At 44.9% G+C, this 21,381-nt stretch overlaps 1 protein-coding gene and 1 pseudogene across 1 annotated transcript; one reads left to right on the top strand and one right to left on the bottom strand.

Moving 5' to 3' along the window:
* Positions 1-154: 154 nt before the first annotated feature.
* LOC136455300 (protein STRICTOSIDINE SYNTHASE-LIKE 10-like) lies at positions 155-3,083 on the bottom strand. The gene is made up of 2 exons (XM_066455389.1): positions 3,033-3,083; positions 155-1,102 (listed from the first exon to the last, which is right to left on the bottom strand). The coding sequence occupies exons 1-2, from the start codon at positions 3,081-3,083 to the stop codon at positions 155-157; spliced, it is 999 nt and encodes a 332-aa protein (XP_066311486.1).
* A 54-nt stretch (positions 3,084-3,137) lies between these two features.
* On the top strand, positions 3,138-7,670 carry LOC136455299 (uncharacterized; annotated as a pseudogene).
* The last annotated feature ends 13,711 nt before the right edge of the window (positions 7,671-21,381 follow it).

The following is a 21,381-nucleotide window of genomic DNA, read 5'->3' as shown; positions in this document are numbered from 1 at the left end:
GTACCATTAAAAAAGATGGCCTTTTCCTACAGGTCATTAAAAAGTTCGGACTTACCTAGGTGCCATGACACTTTATTTCTTTGTCCCTCAAGCCATTCCGTCCATTTTCGCTGGTAACCGTGTGTAACGGTGAGGAGAAAAGACCGAAGTGCCCTCAGTTAAGGGAGGATGAGTGAAATTGCCGTTTGCCCTGTATGCCACTCCCTGACCACGCCAGCAGCTCGTATTGCCCCGCCCGGGCGCCGCGGAGGAAGTACCTGAACGCCTGGCACGGCACGGTGTTCGCGACCACGACCTGCGCCCCGTCGCGGCTGACCGCCACGCCGTTCGGGTACGGCAGGCCGGACCTGAGCACGGTGACGCCCCCCGTGCGCGCGTCGTACCTGAGCAGCCGTCCCGTCGCGTCCGCGTTCATCATGATCTCCGTGTTGAACCTCCTCGGGTACGTCGCGCTCCAGTCGGTGAAGTACACGTCGCCCGTGGCCTGGTCGACGTCGAGGCCGTTGACGAAGTTGAACAGGACGCCGTCGTCCGAGCCGGTCGCCAGCACCTCCGCCTCGCCGCCGCCCGGCCCGACCCTCATGGGCCCTAGGTAGGCGTCGGCGATGTAGAGGTCGCCGGTCTTGAAGTGGAACTGCAGGCCCAGGGGGCAGCCGCACATGCTCTCAGTCTCCGCCGACGGCACCACGCCCGCAGTGCACAACGGGATCTTCCTGTAGTTCGCACTGTGCGCGTACGTTGTCCAGCCGACGGTGCTGCCGCCCCACTTGAGGACGCGGCCATCCGAGACGCCGGCGTAGGGCCCCTCGCCCTTGCCATCGAACGCGAGGCTCTCGGCGCCGCTCACGCCGCTGGGTAAAGGGACGCGGAAGCTCCAGCGCGTGTCGGTCGTCTTGACCTGCGCGGCGGCGGCACACGGCGAGGCGAAAAGCGCTAGGACGACGACGGTGTGCGCTCTCGCCCAACTAGCTAGCTTCCTGGGGATGATCTTCGATGTGTGCGCTCTCGCAGTCTCATGCAGCGCGTGCTGGATTCGTCGTGTGTTCTGATGTGCGTCTTGCCGCGCCGTGGGCTCGCGTTTTATGGCCCTGGAAGCTGGAACCTGCCCGTCGCGCCTTCACTTTGGAACTACGCGAGAAAACAGTGAGTGGCCCCTCTCATCATTCACGCGACGACCAAACATGAATACGAATGACCAGACCAACAGCAACAGGAGTGCACACTACTTCACTCAAAACTGAACCGAATGCAGGTGTGAGATACTGCCTCCGTCCAGTAAAACATGTAATTCTAGTATAGTACCATGTTTTAGTATATTATATCTTTAAACAGTTATAGATAAAAAACTTAAATTATGAAATATATTTTTATAATAAATTAATTTATAGTTATAAATATGAATATAATAGATCTGGGAGCCTGCCCGGCCCTGCAGCAGGGATGGCCCGCCGGGTGCTGTCTCTTGTTATTTTACTATCAGGGATGGTCCATGCGCGCGGCGAGACCGAGAGCGAGACCGGCCGACGGTGCCGCGGCAACCGCACAAACTGAGGATTTTTTTTTATTTTTAATCCTTTTTAATCAATATTTGCATAAACGGGCCCTTTTGATCGCGCCAGCGCGGCTGGCGCGACAGTACCATGCGCTGGCACGACAAGTCGAGCCACGGTGGCGTCCGACGTTGATCGTAGCTGGCGTGGTCAGGGAGTGGCACACAAGGCAAACGGCAATTTCACTCATCCTCCCTTGACTGAGGGCACTTCGGTCTTTTCTCCTCGCCGTTACACACCGTTACCAGCGAAAATGGACGGAATGGCTTGAGGGGTAAAGAAATAAAGTGTCATGGCACCTAGGTAAGTCCGAACTTTTTAGTGGTTTACAGGAAAAGGCTATCTTTTTTAATGGTACACAAGGAAAAGCCTCATATATATATAATATATAACGGCTCATAGGATCTTTTTTTGAGGGAAACCGGAGCTTCCTATATTAGCCATGCTCACAGGATATTTGCAGTAGAGATTCAAGTGCACATCATAAGCTTTTCGAGTTCACGCAACACAAGATTTAATTATGGCTCACGCATACACATCGCCACATATCAAAATCTATGTGCCCCGTTCGCGTGCTCTTAAATCCGACCGGATCCGCTTCTCTTTTTATCTGAAATAGTGTTTTTCTCTCCCAAATTCTTCCAGCATTCCTCCAAACTATCCAAATTCCTCCAGAATTCCTCCCAGCGAACAGACCTATATCTCTATACGACGAAATCAGGACAAGCTCCGGCCAGGGATTGGGCCACGTCGCCTCCAATTTCTCGGCTGTCAGATCATGATCAGACCATCCAACTGCAGGCAAATGAGCTTGCACTTTTCTAGAGCCTTCTTCCCTCAGGCCCGGCTCGACGAAACGCTGACTCCCGTCCTCGCGCCGCACACGAACCGTTCGTCGTAGAGCCACCACCTCCTGCACGGTCTGCACCGCCGCCGGCAGGGACGTAGCCAGCGGTGGGGTCAGGGGGCTTCAGCCCTATTCTGAGTAGGTGGAGTTTTTCTAAGTCTTTCCTTAAAATTTTATACATATATATATTAGGTAGGAGAAGCTAAGATTAAGAGAAGATAAAAAAATCTCTATTGTTTTGTTCAGCACCTCCTAAATTTTTTTTTTCTTCGTCACTGGCCGCCGGTACTTCCGTCCGCCTGCCTTACCCTCCTCTTCAGTCTTCCCTGCTGTCCCCCCGGGCCTGCTCCGCCGCTGGCCTGGCGCGTGCGGGCTCCGTCGCCGCCGGCCAGGCGCACAGCAGAGAGTCCACAAAGACACGGAGAAGGCGTGGACTAGGTGCGCGTGGCCGTCGGCAGGGGCGGATCTGGGCCCTCGCGGAGGCGTTGCCACCTCGCCTGGCTCGGGGACGACGCTTCTCAGTGCCGCAGCTATATGTCGCGGTGGTGTCCGCGGCGCGTCCAAGGAGCAAGGTAGAGCCGTAGAGGACGTGCCCCCTGTGTGCGGTGTGCGACGGAGCTTTGACGAGGGAGTACCTGGCCACCTACATCGGCGTTAAGGTTCTCCGGCAGTGCACCCACCACCATCTTGGACTACGGACTGGACGTTAACACGATAGGGCCCATGTGGTATTCGACGAAATGCCCATGAGGTAAACGGCACATCCTTGTCTCCAATTCTCCATGTGTATGCCATAAATAAATGCTTGTCTGGACTGTGCCTGTGATCTTGTTTGCATTACTTCTAGCTGTGATGATGCATGGTGCGTCTATCAAGAATGGTTAATCTGGGAATGTCAACAAACTGATCCTGCTGCTTCTTACCTATTTGCTTTTCTAATCAGTTCAGGTAGCAGTGATTACAACTAGCATGGGAGAGTAATCAAATATGTGATAGTCTAAAAAAAATCAGTAAATAAGAAATTGTTGATAGGTAGTCTAGCTTCACATATTTAATACATAGAGCTAGTATGGGGTGACGATAAGCAAGTGCGAGATGATGGAGCTTTCATGGTTGCTAGCCCTTTTGGCCTTGTTTGTAAAGATGAGAATTCAACCAACCCTAAAGAATGATTGGCATGATAAAGGAGCATGGGGCTCAGCTACAGTTAAACTCATCTTTTACAACACATGAATCATAACTTGCAATTTTAACATGCCGAGGTGACAGAAGGGTCAATAACATGGCTATAAGTTTTCTTTAATTGAATACCTCTGGAAATACTTGAATATGAATGAAAACAAGCTGATATTTTTCATAATTTGTTTTGTTTAGTGATTCTTTCATTTGAATGTTGCTCTGAGTGGTTATCTCCCTGGGTGGATTATCTTTTTTCCTTAGTATCTACCAATGATTTCAAGTCGTCCGATTAATCGCGATTAATCGCGATTAATCGTCCTAATCGGTCCTGGGTGCTCGATTAGGGACCTCGACCCGATTAGCTCGATTAGGGGCCTGGTCGTCCGACTAATCGTCGCCTAATCGCGATTAGTCGTCCGATTAGGGGTGGGACGACTAGTTTGGCTGTTTTTTTGGCTGCCGCGCGCGGGCCACTGGGCGAGCGCGCCAGAGCGCGGGAAAACGCAGCTGCGTGAGCGCGCGCGCGCGGGGTCACGGGCGCGCGGGTCACGGGCGCGCGCGAGCGTGGGAGGGATAAGGGGTTTTGGCTGGTAGCGACAAAAATTTCACGGGAAATTAACAGCCGCCGCCGGCCCTGTGCTCGTGACTCGCGAGTCGCGCCCGTCCTCTGCTCCGCCGGTGGCCGGCGCCCCTACAGCCTGCTCCTGCCGGCGGCCCTCTGCTCCGGCGGTCCCGCCCGCCCTCTGCTCCCGCGGTGGCCAGCCGCCCAGCCCTCTGCATCCTGCTCCCGCCGGCGGCCATCTGCGCCAGTCCGCTCGCCCTCTGCTCCGCGGTGGCTGGCCATCTGCGGCTCTGCGCCCGCCCGCCCTCTGTTCCTGCAGGTGCCTGGTCGCTCAGCCCTCTGCTCAGGTGTCTGCTCCCGCCACCTGCCATCTCCTCCCGCCGCCCTCTGCTCCAGCAGGTGGTAGGCCCTCTGCTGATCTATTCCCGCCGCAGCTGCCTCCCTGCCGTTCAGGTCCTTCCCTCATCCCCTGCTCCTCTGCCCTCTCATCTCTACTCCTCTGATTTGGATGCTTCATGTTCTCTCAGGGGTCAGGGGCTCAGAGTTAGAGCTGCATTCCTCTGATTTGAAGGCCTGAAGGTGCCGGCCCTCTGCTCGTTGGTGATGAGCTGCTCTGACGACTGTATGTCCATTTTCCCTCCCCATCTGCTCTCCTGACCTACATGGCTGCATCCTCTCTGGCTCTGCTAGTAATGCTGCTAACTATCAGCCTTGTGCTTGTACAGCTGTGGAGCAACGACGTGCAAACGTGGAAGTGATAATGCCGATGCCTGACCTTGATGGAGGTGTTCTACATTCATCATCTGGGTCAGGTGCAGCTGCCACGGCTTCCTCAGCTAGTCCAGATGTTGCAACACTAGTTGAGAGGGCTATTGCAAAGCTACCTCCAGAGCTTGCTGCCCAAGCTGTTGACACCAAGAGGAAGGCAAAATCACAAGATCCAGGATGGAAGTATGGGTGGTGGCCAGATGCTTCGAAGAAGGATTTTGTGCAGTGCATATTTTGCAAAAAGATTGTCCCCTCTGGAATAAAAAGATTCAAGCAGCACCTTGCCGGGGGGTATGGAGATGCAGTTGGATGTCCTAGTGCTCCAGAAGTAGTTAAGAAGGAGATGGCTGATTACCTGAAAAAGAACTCAAGAACTATTCTAGCTTTGAATCCTACATTAGGTGAAGATGAAGAGCAACAAGATGATGCTACTACTGCAGAAGAACCAGCAGCTGTACCAGAACCAAGCTCTGGAACAAAAGTCAAGCAAAAGAAGAGGATTGCTCAGGCTGCCATCTCTTCTTTCACTGTCACTGCTGCACCAAAACCAGCCACCCAAAAAATGTCCAGATCAGTGAGCTCAATGCTTTGCAAGTCACCGGAAGAAGTAGTTGAAGAGAGGCACAAATCCAAGCATAGTCAACCTACAATTGCACAAAGAAAAGTAAGGAGGCCAAAGTAGTTGTTGATGATCATGTTGCAGATTTCTTCTATGAGAATCGCATTCCATTGAAAGTCATTAATTCTAGAAGCTGGGAAGTTTTGATTGAGTCAATTGGACAATACGGCCCTGGGTACCGCTCACCATCATATCATGATATAAGGGTACCACTGCTTGAAAAGGCTGTGAACAGGACATCAGAGTTGAGGAAGAAGCATGAGGAGGCTTGGAAGGAATATGGCTGCACCATAATGTTCGATGGGTGGACTGACACAAGCCATCGCCATCTCATCAATTTCCTTGCTAACAGTCCAGCAGGGACTTTCTTTCTAGGGTCTGTTGATGCTTCAAGTGAGATAGCAAATGGACCATTGTTGGCTGATTTGTTGGAGAAGCAAATAGATAAGGTTGGGAAGGAACATGTGGTACAGATTGTCACTGACAATGGAGCCAACTTCAAGGCTGCAGGGAGGCTTTTAATGGAGAGGATCCCACATCTATTTTGGACACCATGTGCTGCCCATTGCTTGGATTTGTTATTAGAGGACATTGGGAAGATCAAGGAATTCAACACTTGCATCAACATGGCAAAGAAGGTGTGTAGGTTCATGTACAAGCATGGGAGGATTCTAGATCTCATGCGAGATAAGATTGGAGGAGATCTTGTGAGGCCAGCTATAACTCGCTTTGCCACTTCATTTCTCACATTGGCAAGCATGCATAAGAACAAGACTGGATTGAGGAATTTAGTGGTTAGTGAGGAATGGCAAGCTACCAATTTCTCTAGCACTACAGAAGGCCGGCAAGTTGAGAACATTATCCTTTCAATGCCATTTTGGAATAAAGTGGAATTATGCATAAGAGCTACATAGCCACTTCTTGTTGCTCTTAGGATTGCAGATGGAGATGAGACACATGCGGCTCCTGAGATTATGGCAGCCATGGATCATGCAAAGGCTGCAATCAAGGATTCTTTGAAAGACAAACCAAATTTACTCAAAGAGGTACTAGAATATTTTGACAAGAGATGGGAAAACCAAATGGAGCAGCAGTTGTATGGAGCAGCCCTATACTTGAATCCAAGCAAGTACTTTGCCATAAGGGAAAAAGATAGGAGACAAGCCACAAAGCTGAGAATTATGTTTAATCAAGTTATGTGGAAGATGGTGAGTGATGATGAGGACCAAAACAAGATAAGCAAGCAAGCAGATGACTATGAGAGGTCTGAAGGCCAATCCTTCTCAAAGCCAGGAGCAATAAGAGACAGAGATAGAAAAAATCCTAGTAAGTTCTCCAATCTGAAATTTTGTATAATTATTTCCTTACATTTTCTGAAAGATATCAGCAATGAACTAATAATGGATTTCTATACTTTGGAATGGAATTTGCAGTTCTTTGGTGGGGTGCATATGGTGGCCTGACATATGAACTTCAATGTTTAGCAAAAAGGATTGTTAGCCTTTGTTGTTCTGCATCTGGATGCGAGCGTAATTGGAGTGAATTTTCTACTGTAAGTGCTATGCTACAGCTATTGTTGTGCTAAGTAATTGAGTATGGTATCTAATTCTGCAATCTTTTGTGTAGATCCATACAAAAAAGAGAAACCGGTTAGAGCACAAAAGGTTAAATAAGTTGGTATATGTCAGCTACAACCGCAAGATGGAAAACAGATTTAAAAACATTAGAGAGCTGGGTTCCAAAGGAAAGCGATCAAATCCACTCTTGCTTGATGAATTTCATTGGGAAAATGAATGGGTCAATGACAATTGTGAACCAGTTCATGAAGGTGCTGCCAATGCTATTACTTGGGCTAATGTGGATGATGCTATTGGTGCAACTCAGGGTCTAGAGGGCCGTAACTTGCCTAGGGCCGCTGCTGCTCGTACTGCTATTCCTGCCCCTGTGAGGCGTACTTATGCTAGGAAGCGTCCAAGGAACACAGTGGCTCAAGATCTTGATGAAATAGATGATGAAGAACAAGATCAGCAAGTAGAATCTGATTCAGCAACACCTATGGATGAGGATGAAGAATCTGCACCACCACCAACAGCAACTGCAGATGGACATGGAGGCTTCCATTTCAATGATGATTTGCTTTATTAGATGGCTACTAGTTGCCTACTTTTGTTGGACTATTGTGGGTTGATGTTTGCGACTTTATGTTGAACACTTTTGCTTATCTGTACTAAACTAATTTGCTTATCTGTACTAAACTAATTTGGTTATGTAATATGCTGCCCGTGTGGCTGCCATGGTCTGCTAAATGCTAGATATTTGCTACTGCAGCAGTGCTGCTATTGATATGTGTCAATAACTCAAGATCAAGACTACATTAGTGTTGCTAATTATGGTGTTCTTTGGTATTGCAGGCTTCCAGCAACAAGTCAGCAAAGGAATGGAGTTTGGGACAGTTGGACAGTGAAGAAAAGGCAAGAAAACAACTCCCACAAGTAAGTCACTTGCTAAACACTAATGTAGTCTTGATGCTTGCTATATTGTGTACACTATATAGTACATATAGGTATATATATAGTATGTATATGTCCTGATGCATAGGACGATTATATGGACGACCAGGGTCGACTAGGCTCGACTAATCGGCCTGGTCGACGACTAATCACGATTAGTCGCCTGGTCGGTCCTATAGCGACTAGGTTCGACTAGACGACCTGAAAACATTGGTATCTACTTTTGGACTTGTACAATAAATAGTTATACTTGCACTTCTCCATGACCACGAGGGTATTCAGAATTAAATGCTGACACATCTTCTCACATTATGCAACTGCAGGTGAACTCTCATCTTACAACCATGGCCTATTTTCAACAGTTGATTGTAACCTATTGCCTTCAGATAACATAGTCTGAAGCAAATGCATGCTTATGTACATCGTGCTGACAACTAGCAGAGTTTATCAAATTTTCAAAGTTAAAGAAATACCTTATGCTTTATTGGGTGCTTTCTCTGTAAGATATATGTTTATGTTTAGTGTAATATTATTTCCCTGTTTGCCTCTTCAACAGACATGTTAGTAAAGACTTTATTCCAATCTGAATAAGGGTTCAGTTAATGCATATGCTAGAAAAGGCGGTGAGCATGATAGAAAAAGCAGTGAGGGGATGCTAGAAAAAGCAGTGAGCAGAACGAGTTTGAGGCTGACGGTCAATATTAATCATTTTTCATAGATCATGCTTACATTATTATATATAGAGAAATCATCGTGTAAATAACATCCATGTACAGTCACGTACTCCTATGTGCTTTCTATATCAAGCGTCAAGGAACTGCACTCCATGCACTTCCATGCACTATATCTATATGCTGATATCAACATTGTACGCATGATGTATATTCAAGTATCTTAGGATGGTAATTTGTAACATCTTAGTTCTAAGCTTTCCTACAGACTTTCACATACAAATAGTGATGCATGTAAAGGTTGTACCCCCAAAAAGCATTGATCTTGTCGATACAATTAGGAAAATACAAATGGGCTTAAGGCTGATAAAATGTCAACAGCCTAATTCAAGTGTGATATATAATACAAAATACAAAGGGCTGGTGTGCTCCATAAAGGGCGCGGCAAAGCCGTGCCGGTGTTTCTAGTACATAGACTGTTTATGTCTAAGATACATCCATCATAAAGAGCCACAGGCCATCACTCTATCACATACCATGGTCCTCGGGATAGAACTATCCAGAGATGAGCTAGGGCTCACATGCAAAACAACTCATCAACAGTACCGTGAATAAAAGTACTTCGCAACTCATTGTTCTCTATTATTAGCAATGATAATCTGCACAAAATTCTAGATTAGCTATTCATCAAATGCTAAGTGCACAATTTCGAAAGGGACAAGGCCTACAACCTATGGCCTAAGGACTAACCTTTTTTTAAACATTGCAAGAGCTCTGCCTCTCAAAAAAGAAAAGAAGTTATATGTACGGGAAAGCCTGTAAGTCTGGCTAGCCCCACCGGGCACACACAGAAAAATAGGAAACATCTAGCTCCTACCTCTCTTGGGGGGTTACACAGTGGAGGCTAAGTAGGGTTGTTAAGCATCCTAATGTTGAAAGAACCTAGGATGCCGCCTAGAGGAGGGGTGAATAGGTGTTTCTGAAAATTAATACATTTAAATACGGAAACGATCAGTAAAGAAAGTTTTTAAAATGGAAACACCAAATAAGAGTGATACCACCCCTCAACAAGTTAGCCATAGAGTATATAAAAGATACTAAATAAATCTAGGAGCCACAACCCTGCAACACAACGATTAGTGCAGTGAATAGATTAAAACAGAGCAGGGGCCAATACCGAACATGTCCGGTATAGGAACCAGACACGTCCGGTTTGATCGAACTCAAGCAATATCGGACACGTCCGGTAGTTATGCCGGACACGTCCGGTATACACGAGTTCTGCAGTGTGACCCCTAACTAGCTCCTTTTGATTCCAAACTTCAATCCAACCTATAGGCACCCACTAAAGATAGTGTCACACACAGGTAACCTACACAAGAGCTAGAGCAACACAAATATCAAATGAAATACGAATTGAGACACGATATTTATTTTACCGAAGTTCGAACTCGTTCGAGTCATACTCTCCATTGAGGGGGCTGCAAGCGACCCAACGAAGGTCAGCCCTAGAGGGTACCACGAAGGTCACTCTAGCCGAAGTCTTGTCCAACTCCTTTTCCTCCTTCCACTAGTTGATTCCAAGGCGGCGGAATCGACCGTTACAAACTTTCCGAGGCACACCACAATCTCTCGGGTGCTCTCCGACGACGCCTAGCCGTCTAGGACCGAAGAGTCCAAGAGTAACAAATGCGAATCATGAGATTGACAATATGCACAAGTGCTCAAGTGGTGGCTTGCTCTCAATTTTTAATTTCTCTCAACCCACTAATTGATTTGGCAATTTGGATCACACACTCACTAAGAGAGGGTTTGGGAGAATTGGCAAAGCTCAAAAACATGCTAGAGGATCAGCAGAATTAGCAGCCTCCAAAGGTGGAGGCTTGAGATTATTTATAGCCCCTTTGAAAAACTAGCCGTTTCCTAACCATTGCCATACCGGACACGTCCGGTATGACTTGCATTGAGCCAACGGTAAGTGAGTTACAGTGTCGTTGTGAGGCGTCGGAACTCCCGACGAATGCCGGAACTCCCAATAGTCAGAACTCCTGACTTACGTCAGAACTCCCGACCCTCAGCTCATTTGAAACTTAGCCGTTGGGCTCCCACTGAGTTAAAGTATGTGAGGTGTCAAAACTCCCGACGCATGCTGGAACTCCCGACCGTCAGAACTCCTGACTTAGTCAGAACTCCTGACCCTCAAGGCATTTGAAAACTAGCTGTTGGCCCCTGGCCGTCCATACCGGACACGTTCGGTATGAATACCGAACACGTCCAGGACAGTGAACTTCTCCAAGTCAGTTAAGCGCGAGACGTCGGAACTCCCGACGAACCAACCCGAGAACAATAAGTATTTTATCGTGGCTGGGCAAATACCGGACACGTCTGGTATTGCCAGACCAGAAAAAACCAGTTAGCTCTTTTGTCTCTGAAACACTCAAAACTCACATAGGTTGGTATGAGCACTTATGAATAATTATCTATCAACGTGATGCATCCCTCTTAATAGTACGACATACCTATTAAACTCAAGGTAAAAGGAAAAACGAATTTATACCGCATGAGTTGATCTCTTTTGAATTTATGTCGTGTCTCTCAATCTTCATCAAGTGAGGGTGCCAACATATCGATATTGATCTTTTTACTTGAGCATAACCAGCTTGAGCATGTGACTTGATTCCATTAATCAAATATGAATAATTCCAAATATATCAAGTCACTTCCATCAAACACTCCAATAGTGATTTGATCCTCCACATCAACATGACCATCATAGCTTGATTAGTACCTCAACTAAATGCAAGTACTTCCTTCTTCACCCTAGCTAGGTTCTTCGGTCGTCAAGCCGTCGCTTGCTCTTCACCCTTGCTTAGTACCTCGAAGCCTTTCCTTGCTATCTTCACCATCTCAAGCCATCAAGTCACATCTTGTGTTGAATCATCCATTCATTTGTATTATTATCTTTTTCATTTCAATTTAGTAAGCTTCAAATATGAGACCATTCCATATGCAATCCCTCATGTCTCATTAATTAATTCTTACCGAGCTTGCTTTCACATAGTATATGGAAATCTCATAATAAATAAGCCTTTGCATGAATTCCATTTGCATTATTGTCTTGTGCTTGAACTAGATTGTTTATACAACAACACATCATTTTGGCTTTCATTAAGTATCTGTGAGATAACCTATTACATGTCCACACTTAACAAACAGGTTAGACCTTTAATCACATTGTCATTCAATCATCCAAAACCCACTAAAGGGCTAGATGCACTTTTAATCTCTCCCTTTTTGGTGATTGATGACAACTTGATTAAATCTTACAAAAGGATATAAACATTTAAGCTTTTGGGTTCAATGATTTATAAGAGGCTCCCCCTTAATATGTGCTTATGACTAGAATTTACAAAATGAACTCAAATGTCAATTGCACATACTAAAACATAGAGGAGACTCCCCCTAAATCATTGCCCCCGTGGGGTGCAAGTGTGTGTGACAAAGTAAAACCGTGATGCATATAACATGATATATCACACAAGAATAAATATAAAAGCATCACATCATACATTTTCAACCTAAAACATGCATGATCCTTATGAAAGGAAATACATCATATATATCACACACATAGCACTCATCACAAAGATTTCTTAAGTCCACAAGCCACTAATATAAATAAAGATCATGTCTCATGAGATAATGAAAGGAAATACATCATATATATCACACACATAGCACTCATCACAAAGATTTCTCAAGTCCACAAGCCACTAATATAAATAAAGATCATGTCTCATGAGATACATAGATAAAGCTCAAAGTCTCAACTCTCAACTCTCACAAGATATAATCTATCTCAAACTCAAGATACATCAATGAATCTCAAAAACTATAGCTGCAGTACATATCTCCAGGTACAAAGATAAGCAAATGAAACAAACATCCTAAAGCTTTAATCAGTCTCTCTCCCCCTTTGTCATCTATCACCACAAAGGTCCAACAATGACATACTAAGCACAAAGGGGCTGCAAGCTGTCTTTGAAAGCTATGATCACTCATCACCATCTTCATCTTCGCCATCATCCTCATCATCTAAGCGTAGAGCACTAGGTGGGCGAGAAGAGCTCTGTCCTAGGGCACCAAGACCTCCGTAGAACCCATGACCACCAAAGCCATAGTCACTGGTAGAATACCTAGGGCCACTACCAAAGAGATCTTGCTAGAACACAGAACCCATCTCCTCTCCGGCACTAGGATGTGGCTGTAGCTATGCCTACTCCTGAGGCTGCTGCAGAGCCTGCTGACACTGAAAGAACTTAGCAAACTGCCTATCGTACCTGGCCTGCTGCTGCTCCTCAGTCTCTGGCTCACTAGCAGCTGAGGCTATATCGTCTGATAGTGGAGATCTAGGAGGCTCAAGCTCAAGCCTAGTAGCTATCTGCTTTAGAGTCCTGGTGTCCTTCCTCCTAGCCTCTCTCTCCTTCCTCTACCTAGACTGAATGTCCCGCTGCCTAACCTAAATTTCCCTACACATCCCAAAGATGGAACTGATAGGCGAGGGAGGACTGCCACGACATGAAGAAGAACATGAGTGAGAACAATGTGGTGGAGGGGAAGCTCCCTTGCTGGTGCACCACCTGTAGGTGCATCTGCCTCTACTGCTGTTGCTGCTCCCCCTGGTCCTGCTAGAGGTACCCCAATTTTAGGCAAGTTTGCAACAATCTTCAGGGCCTTGTGAATCTTGTCATAGTCAAATGTATGCCCTGTCACCTGCTCAATCATATACATGATATACGGAGCAAATCCATAGCCCTTGAGGGGCCTCTCTCCGACACTCCTGATCTCGCACCATATGAAGTCAAAGATGCTGAAAGGTCGTGCATCGGGTGCCATCCTATGGGGTAGGTTCCTAGAGTAATCTGCAATGTTTCCCTTATCTCCACCCTTGCAATCAATGGTCTTTCTGAACATCTTGTCCAGGTATCTATAAGTAGGGTGAAGACCTAGAACCTTCCCCACTACTCCTCTCTCACCCCCTGGTGGGTACATGTAGGCCAGCTGCTCTGGAGGGAGTACCTGCTTTGTATGGATTCTGTCTCTCTAAAGATCCTCCTCTAAAAAACCAAGCAGGGCGACGAAAGCATCATAGTCAACACTGTACCACTGTTCCTCAAGCATCCAGTGCATGCGCTTCTCATCCTCCTCAACATACAGGGTGACGTAGAACTAAGCTACCACCTCTATGTTCTAGTCATGCTGGAACTCCATGATCTCATATAAATCTATGTAATAGACAAACTATCTAAATGTGCAACTACGATTTTACTAGTGTATTGCTATCTCTACCGCAAAAGGAGTAATACAATCAATGTAAATGCAAAAGCTAAAGAGTAAGGTAGAGATATGCAAACTCCTGTCGACGACTCTGGTATTTTTACCAAGATATCGAGAAGCGCGCAGGCTTCTCCCTAGTCCTCGTTGGAGCCCCTCACAAGGAATCCCTCGCAAGGGCCAAACTCCCGGTCGGGTAACTCCGTGGATAGCCTCGGGCCTTCCCCACGCGCAAGTGGGTCTCTGACGTGCCTTTCGGCAAGCCTCTCTAGGATGCTCCTCGCCGTCTTCACTATCAAGCTTCTGGCCGAAACGCCGCGAGCCTTGTTCCCTCCGGTACACGGTGGCGGCCACACCACAAACTCAGTTGGTGTGATCTCGCAAGACTACAAGCCCCTCCGATGTACAACAATGGTGCGCGCAAGCACCGAGTGGTAAGAGGTATGCAAACCTCACTAAATACTAGGCCTAAACCTAGAGGCAAGCGCATAAGCGGTGGTCTAATCAACCTAAGCACTTCACAAAGCACCTACGCTAATCACCTAATGAATCACTAAGCACTATGCAAGTGAAGATCACTAAAATAGTGTATCAACATCCTTGATATGTTTCCTCAGCTCCACTCACCTCAAATGGCCGGTTGGGGGGTTTATTTATAAGCCCCACTGAGAAAGTAGCCGTTGGGGATGAAATCCCACTTTTCTGCTACTGACCGGACGCTGAGGTCGTCCTGATCGGACACGTCCGGTTGTCCCGACCGTTGGAGCCGCGATCCACTGATCGAACATTGCCAGCGTCCGGTCACATGCCACCGGATGCGTCCGGTCGCATTTTCGTCGCTCTAGAACCTCTCTGTACTCGACCGGACTCTGCTGTCCTACGTCCGATCGATCTGTCGCCAGCGTCCGGTCCAGCGTCCGGTCACTGCTGTCGCCGAGCCTCTTGATTGGGCGTCCGGTCACTGTGCTACCAGCGTCCGGTCACTATTGTGAGCTCGTTTCTTCGCGATCTTGCGTATGGCTTGGTTCCTATCTTCATGCTTGGACTTTGCTTGATATCTTGGGTCTTCTCTTGTGCTTTCTAAGGTCTTGCTTATGGTGTTGATCATTGGATCATCACGTCGCCTTTGTCCAAGCCATGTCTTGCACCCTATTGAACTACAAAACAATCACTTGCAAGTCCATTAGTCCAATTTGATTGTATTGGTCATCAAACACCAAAATTCAAAGTAAATGGGCCTAGGGTCCATTTTTCTTACAACGGGTTACTATGTCTAGAACTGGAAATTTGCATAAAACACTTTTAGATATACAGTTCCATTTTTTAGTAACCTAGCAAAAGCCTAGAATGAGGATAACTGAGTCAAGAAATTGCACATAATTTTAAAACAAGGATATAAGTTTCAGGGTTCTCTAATTTGAAATGACGATTTATATATTTTTACAGTAGCGCAAAACTCATACATCATATCATGCTATATATTAATATATAAAAGCAACAAAGAAAGAAAAATAAATCAATCTTTCTCTAGGGGCAGCCAAAATGACCACCGTATCTGAGAAAAAAAATCAAGATAAGTCTCTAAAATCATTTTTGTAGTAGTGATGATTGTCTACATATTTGTAGGGGCGACTTGTGTGCATGTTTGTAGGGGTGAGTTGCTTGCCTGTATGTGAGTATCTATGTTCTTTATTGTGTGTTTTTTTGAAACTTTTTTTACTTTGATTTGATACAATTCTTTAACTTAATAGATAATTTGCAAAAATAATATGCATGGTTTTCTTTTTGGAATGAGATGTTTCAATTTCTCATATTACTATTAATAAATAGGCCATTAATTTCTAAATATGTGAGTGTTAATTTGTTGCTCTTTTGAATGTTTAGTGGTAGCACTGTAGCATGTGTGCTAAAAACTTTGCTATATAAACAGTAAATGTTTTATCCACCCACTCAAATCTTCTAATAATAAGGCCTTTTTGTATAGCTCTAACTAAAAAATGGATTTTTTTGGAGCTAGTACGTATATGTAGCTCTAAAAAATATTGAGTTTGAAGCTGGGGTACGTCAATAGTATTTAGATGAATAATTTTGTGTATAATTGAGAGTATAAATATAAATATTTAGATTACTTTAATTTTGTTTACAAACTACAAATCCATCATGGGTCTAAAATCTGTAATTGTGCCAAACAGACTCTAAATCCACATGATAGTGCATGGTAGGTTGAGTAAGGAACATGCCGATATTTCCAAAAACCCATGGTGCTCATTTTTTGTTGGATTGAACAAGGAAACATTCTAGTGCACTTTTTCAACTAAAAAAATAGTCAAATGTTCATATAGATGGTACACTTTTTTTCTTCAAGAATATACTCTAGTGCTTAAGCCAATCAAATGTTCATATATATTAGCAGAGATAGAAACAATAGGGTAAGGAAGGGTAGAGTGGGGAAGGTTAAAATACTAACTTTTTAGATGGGCATATACACATCCATGTCGACACGCATATAAATTTCTATGAGATACTGGCTAACGAGTCTATATCTCCTATAAATCAAACCCACTAACTTTTGAATCTCTGTATTAAGCTATCCATGTCACCCCCTATGGCTACTAAATTCCACGTCATCCTTCACTAAGCCTAATTAATATTTTCAATCTATCAACGTAGGTATATCCACGTCGTACTTTTTTGCTTGGCCGTCACATCTACTATAATTCGATCTAATATTCCATTAGTTTTTTTTATTACATTCTTTCATTAGTTTGCCTGGTTTTAACAACCTATCTTATACATGCAACAACTTTATTTTAAAAAACTACCATTGTAACACGCAGAGTATTCTTCTCTCTCTCTCATATGTAGGGTGAGACTAGAATAATTTATTCTATTATCACCTCAACCTGCTAAAATGTTTACATACTTACGACACATGTGTTACAATAACTCATGATGATATTTGCCATAACGAAGTACCATTGCAACACATGGGGTATTCTTCTCTTTCTTTCTCTCTCTCACACTGGTATAGAACGTGGTATCAATCCCGGTTAGAAAAGGCCTTTAGTCCCGGTTTTTCAATTGGGATTAGGAACCCGGGACTAAAAGCTGTAACACACATAGTGTTACGAGCTTGCTTAACACTGAGATTTAGGTCCGAGAGGGATTAGCCAAATAAGTTTTCGAGTTTTAAAAATTTATAACGCACGTGAAATGATAAGTGAATCCTATGTAACTCACTTTTGTGGACTCAAATAAATATCCAAGTTAACTTATTTGGTGCGTAAAAGTGCTAATAGAAAATCCTAACGAGAAAAATAGGATAAGTCGTTTTAATTGTTTGGCACGAAAAATAATTTATATAAACGAAAATACAATATAACTTGTGTGTAGTACTTAAGTAAAGATGATAAGCAAGTGGTGTAGTTGAAGATACAACTTTAATTTGTGAAAACAAATGTTGTTAACTAGTGTTTTTGAGAGCTCAAAAATTGAATCTGAAACTAAAAATCAGCATCTTCGTTGAATCGACAAGAATTTGAACTTATGTTTAAAATGCCATTTTTGACGAATTATATTCAGTAAAATAGTAAAATAGTGCTTAAGTATTTTGTTCCTATGGTTTAGTGTAAAGTATGGGCTATCACACGTAGTAATTTTTTATTGAAGTTAATAAGGTATATACCTCTTAAAAATTGTGGCAACAAGTGTTCATGGATGTTAAGTCCAATTGAACCCTTGTCTTTTCTAAGTCAGAAAGAGTGTGGACAATGTCATTTGGCATTTAATTTCTAACTAAAATGTTTTAACGCTAGCTTTATATTTTTGCATTGTTGGTTGCTTCTAAATAAGCTCTTTGGCATGGGGTAGGTCGTAGTTGTGTTGGGTGTCGTGTTGCTCCCTGAAAAATTCCCCAAACTTCATTGGAACACACTGTAACCATGTTGTCGGTGCTCTGTTCGTGAACCGACACTCCAGCGATGAGCCCATGTTGGCATCCTTTTATCTCCCTCTATGGTTGCTCTATGGTCGTGACGATTGCTTTGCTAGATGGCTAGCAGTGTTGGCTATGGGTCAGCGAAATTGGTTGAGTTTCAATCGAGGTAACCAGCCGTCTTTGCTTTGCTTTAAAATGCGTGCACAGCACCGAGCGCAGCCGCTTGGCCTAAGTCCGCGGTCACCGCACGCACAGACGTTGTGGGCGTCGGTCTCACGCCGTGGCCAGATCACGGCCGTGGGCCAGCTCGTGTGCACGGATGGTGCCAGGCAGCGCCTCACCCTAGCGTTGGCCGGCCCTGGCTGGCCACGGTCTAGCTCCCGCTGTGCCGTGCGCTTGGCCGAACCGAGGCTACGGCTACCATCACTCGGTCGACTTGGTGTCCACCCCACCCTTCTATTCACCTACCGCGTTGTGTCCTTGGCGTATGCCACTGCCGCCATGTCTGGTCGTTGGCCTCAGTCACAATGGCGATGGGATGCCTCCCTACCTCACTTACCCTCACTAGCCGACGCGGGGGAGCCCTGCTCGGGTCTGGCCATGCCATTTCGAGCGCTTCGTGCCCAGCCTCGAGGTCTCATTGTCCGTACGCATAGGCTCGTACTGCTGCCACCATTGAGCAAAGCCACCCATCTTAACTTGCTTGGGTTCGCTCGTGTGCCCTCTCTATGACCGCATGGTGTGCTGAGCCACCGCTCCTCCTTTCCTCCTAGCGCTAGTGGCTTCGCCGTACAATTCCTCGCTCTAGCGGGTAGCTTAGGAAGTAGGCTAGCCGTCTCTTTCCCCTTAAGCTCGGTCATGCCCTATCGACCGGCAATTTGGCCTTTTGCTCGTCGCCACCGCAGGTTGCCGCCGACGTGGAGAAGTCGCCCTACTTTGTCTCCGGTCTCTGAATCGCTGCCTATTGTTGCGCGTTGGCCTATAGGTGAGCATCGGTCCTCTAGATGGGTCGAGGGAGTCCCTAGTTGGCCGGCGTAGCAGCCCAGTGCCAGTCAATGCTGCGTCGGCGAGCGCGGAGGCATCAGGGACCTCCCCGATGCGAAGACAGGTTAATACGAGGGCTTTCTTGCATAGACGATGATTGTAGAAATAGTGCGCATAGTCATCATGTTAATAGAGGATAGCGCAGGGGTGTTTCTGCAAAAGCACCAGCGCGCGCGGGTTTATCCGCCGTGGGCCAACCTCGCGTGGGACGCACCGCGGGCCACCACGCACTCGCACACGCTGCGTCGCGTGGGCCGCGCGTGTGGGCTGCTTGGGAGAATTCATTTTTCTTTTTCATAAGGAATTAGAAATAGTTTTCTAATTTAATTTCTGAGCTGATCTTTGGCAATTAATATAAAATCATGTAGGTGTCCAAAAATTGTGAAACAAATTTTGTTAGGTTCATAAAATTGTGCATTTAGTTCATATCCATACATGTTGATACCAGGAGCTATTAAATCGTTTGAAAGTGCTTCATATTATTAAAATGAATCATTGTAGGAATTTTCATGATAAATTGGTGATAGCTTTAGTTCTAAAAATTTTATGGTAGCTTCATTATATTATTATGTGCTCATAGTAAATTTTATAGCCTTAGAATAGACTAACATTAGGGTAGTTAAATGCTCTTTGTTTCAATATACATTAAATCATTAGTAGAAATAAAGATATATCCTTCATTTGTAAAGCTAGCTGTTTATTAGTTGAACTCAACACTTTGCTTGATAAAGATGATAGTTAGCTTAGTACCTTAGTCATTAGAGCTAGCTTAGTAGCTTAGTATGTGTATTCTTAGTCTAAGAGTTGCTGTTGCCTAAATGCTAAGTGTTGTATCATCATCGCATGCATATAGAGAATGAGTTGGCGGAGATCGTGACCACTAGCGATCATGAGTTCAAGGAGATAGTCGAGGAGTACGAGGAGGAGATTCTCGTGCAGGAGGAGGTCCTAGAGCCGCCACTGACTGACTCAGCTGACACTGCACCTACCTAAGGCAAGCCCTGGTGCATAACCCTTATTTTTTATAATCATTGAATATATATATGTGATGTGCATTTATGTTACAGGAATTTTTATGAAAACCATGTGCATAGATATATCTGTCCTATGAGTCTTACTAGTGCATGTTCGAGTAGATGCTATGCTTAGGTCATTGGTAGCGTGAGTAACCTGTCGTTGCTCACAATAGTGGATTATTATTACTCTCGTAATAAAATAATGAAAGAAAAAATGGAGACAGGGTAGGGATATGGTATGGGTATTGGTGGGTGTAACAGGTTGTGTCTCGTGGCCAATAGGGCTTAGCTTGGTTACACTGTTTTTCCTGTTCATGTCGATTAAGGACCGTCCGTTGCTGTGGATGGTAGTCAGGTCATAGACTTATTATCCTGAGCACATACTTTCTTATGAGAGCGGGAAGGCTTATTATGCTCTTGTTGTGGTTCTGGCTCTTTCCGGATCGACTGATTGGAGGCGGGGAAAGGTGGAGGTCTAAGCACCATGCGGAGAACAGGTCTCAAGTGTAGGGGCTTAGAGTCCAAGTTTGGACGGGGACCTAGACCCCTTGATAGGAGTGAAATGGGTTGGTCTTGTTTGTGCCTGGGGTACAAACGGGCCATGTGTTTTGGGGTACCCAACTGGGATACATTAATTTGCGAATCGTTGTTTCTGTGAGACGGTACGACTTGGCTATGGTCTAGCACCGTAGTAAGAACTGGAACTTGAAATATGATAAAATGGTTCTGATTGCTTACCATCTGCTTGAAAGTAGCATAGGTGCTTATATAGAATGGTTAGTTAATGAACTAATGATGACTGCTATAAAATTGAATATAAGGACGCACGTTTAGTAATGCTTCCGTGGATGCAATAACCCATAAGCCAAATAAGTCTTGAATATCCTTGGAGTCTTTTAATTTTTTCCTATCAGGTAAGTCTTGCTGAGTACAATCGAGTACTCAGGGTTTTATTCCCCCTTGTTGCAGGTGATTGGAGGATACATAGAGCTGACTTTTGTATGTGGAACTCCTAGTGGGCTCAGAGAGGATTCCTTTCACGCTACGACCATAGTGTTTATTTATAACCCTCACTAAAGTTTTTTATAAAAAAAGATGTAAAATATGCTAGTAGCTCTTGTATATAAATGTCCAATATGTTAATGCTCCACCATGTCATTAAATTAATCATTGCTTCCTCTGTAACTCTGATAATATTGTTATATTCCGCTGTTATAATCAATTGAGGTAATATTCTACTACTATAATAAAGTGACGTAAGAAATGACTTAAGAATGTTATAAGCTTTATTCTCTTATTTATGATCCTGATAAAAAATATGGATTTTTGAGTTCTCCCTTAGGG

This window comes from Miscanthus floridulus, chromosome 5 (genome assembly GCF_019320115.1).
Source record: "Miscanthus floridulus cultivar M001 chromosome 5, ASM1932011v1, whole genome shotgun sequence".
NCBI classification, from domain to species: domain Eukaryota; kingdom Viridiplantae; phylum Streptophyta; class Magnoliopsida; order Poales; family Poaceae; genus Miscanthus; species Miscanthus floridulus.
The sequence above is the reverse complement of the archived record's forward strand: the minus strand, read 5'-3'. Positions and strand labels throughout refer to the sequence as shown.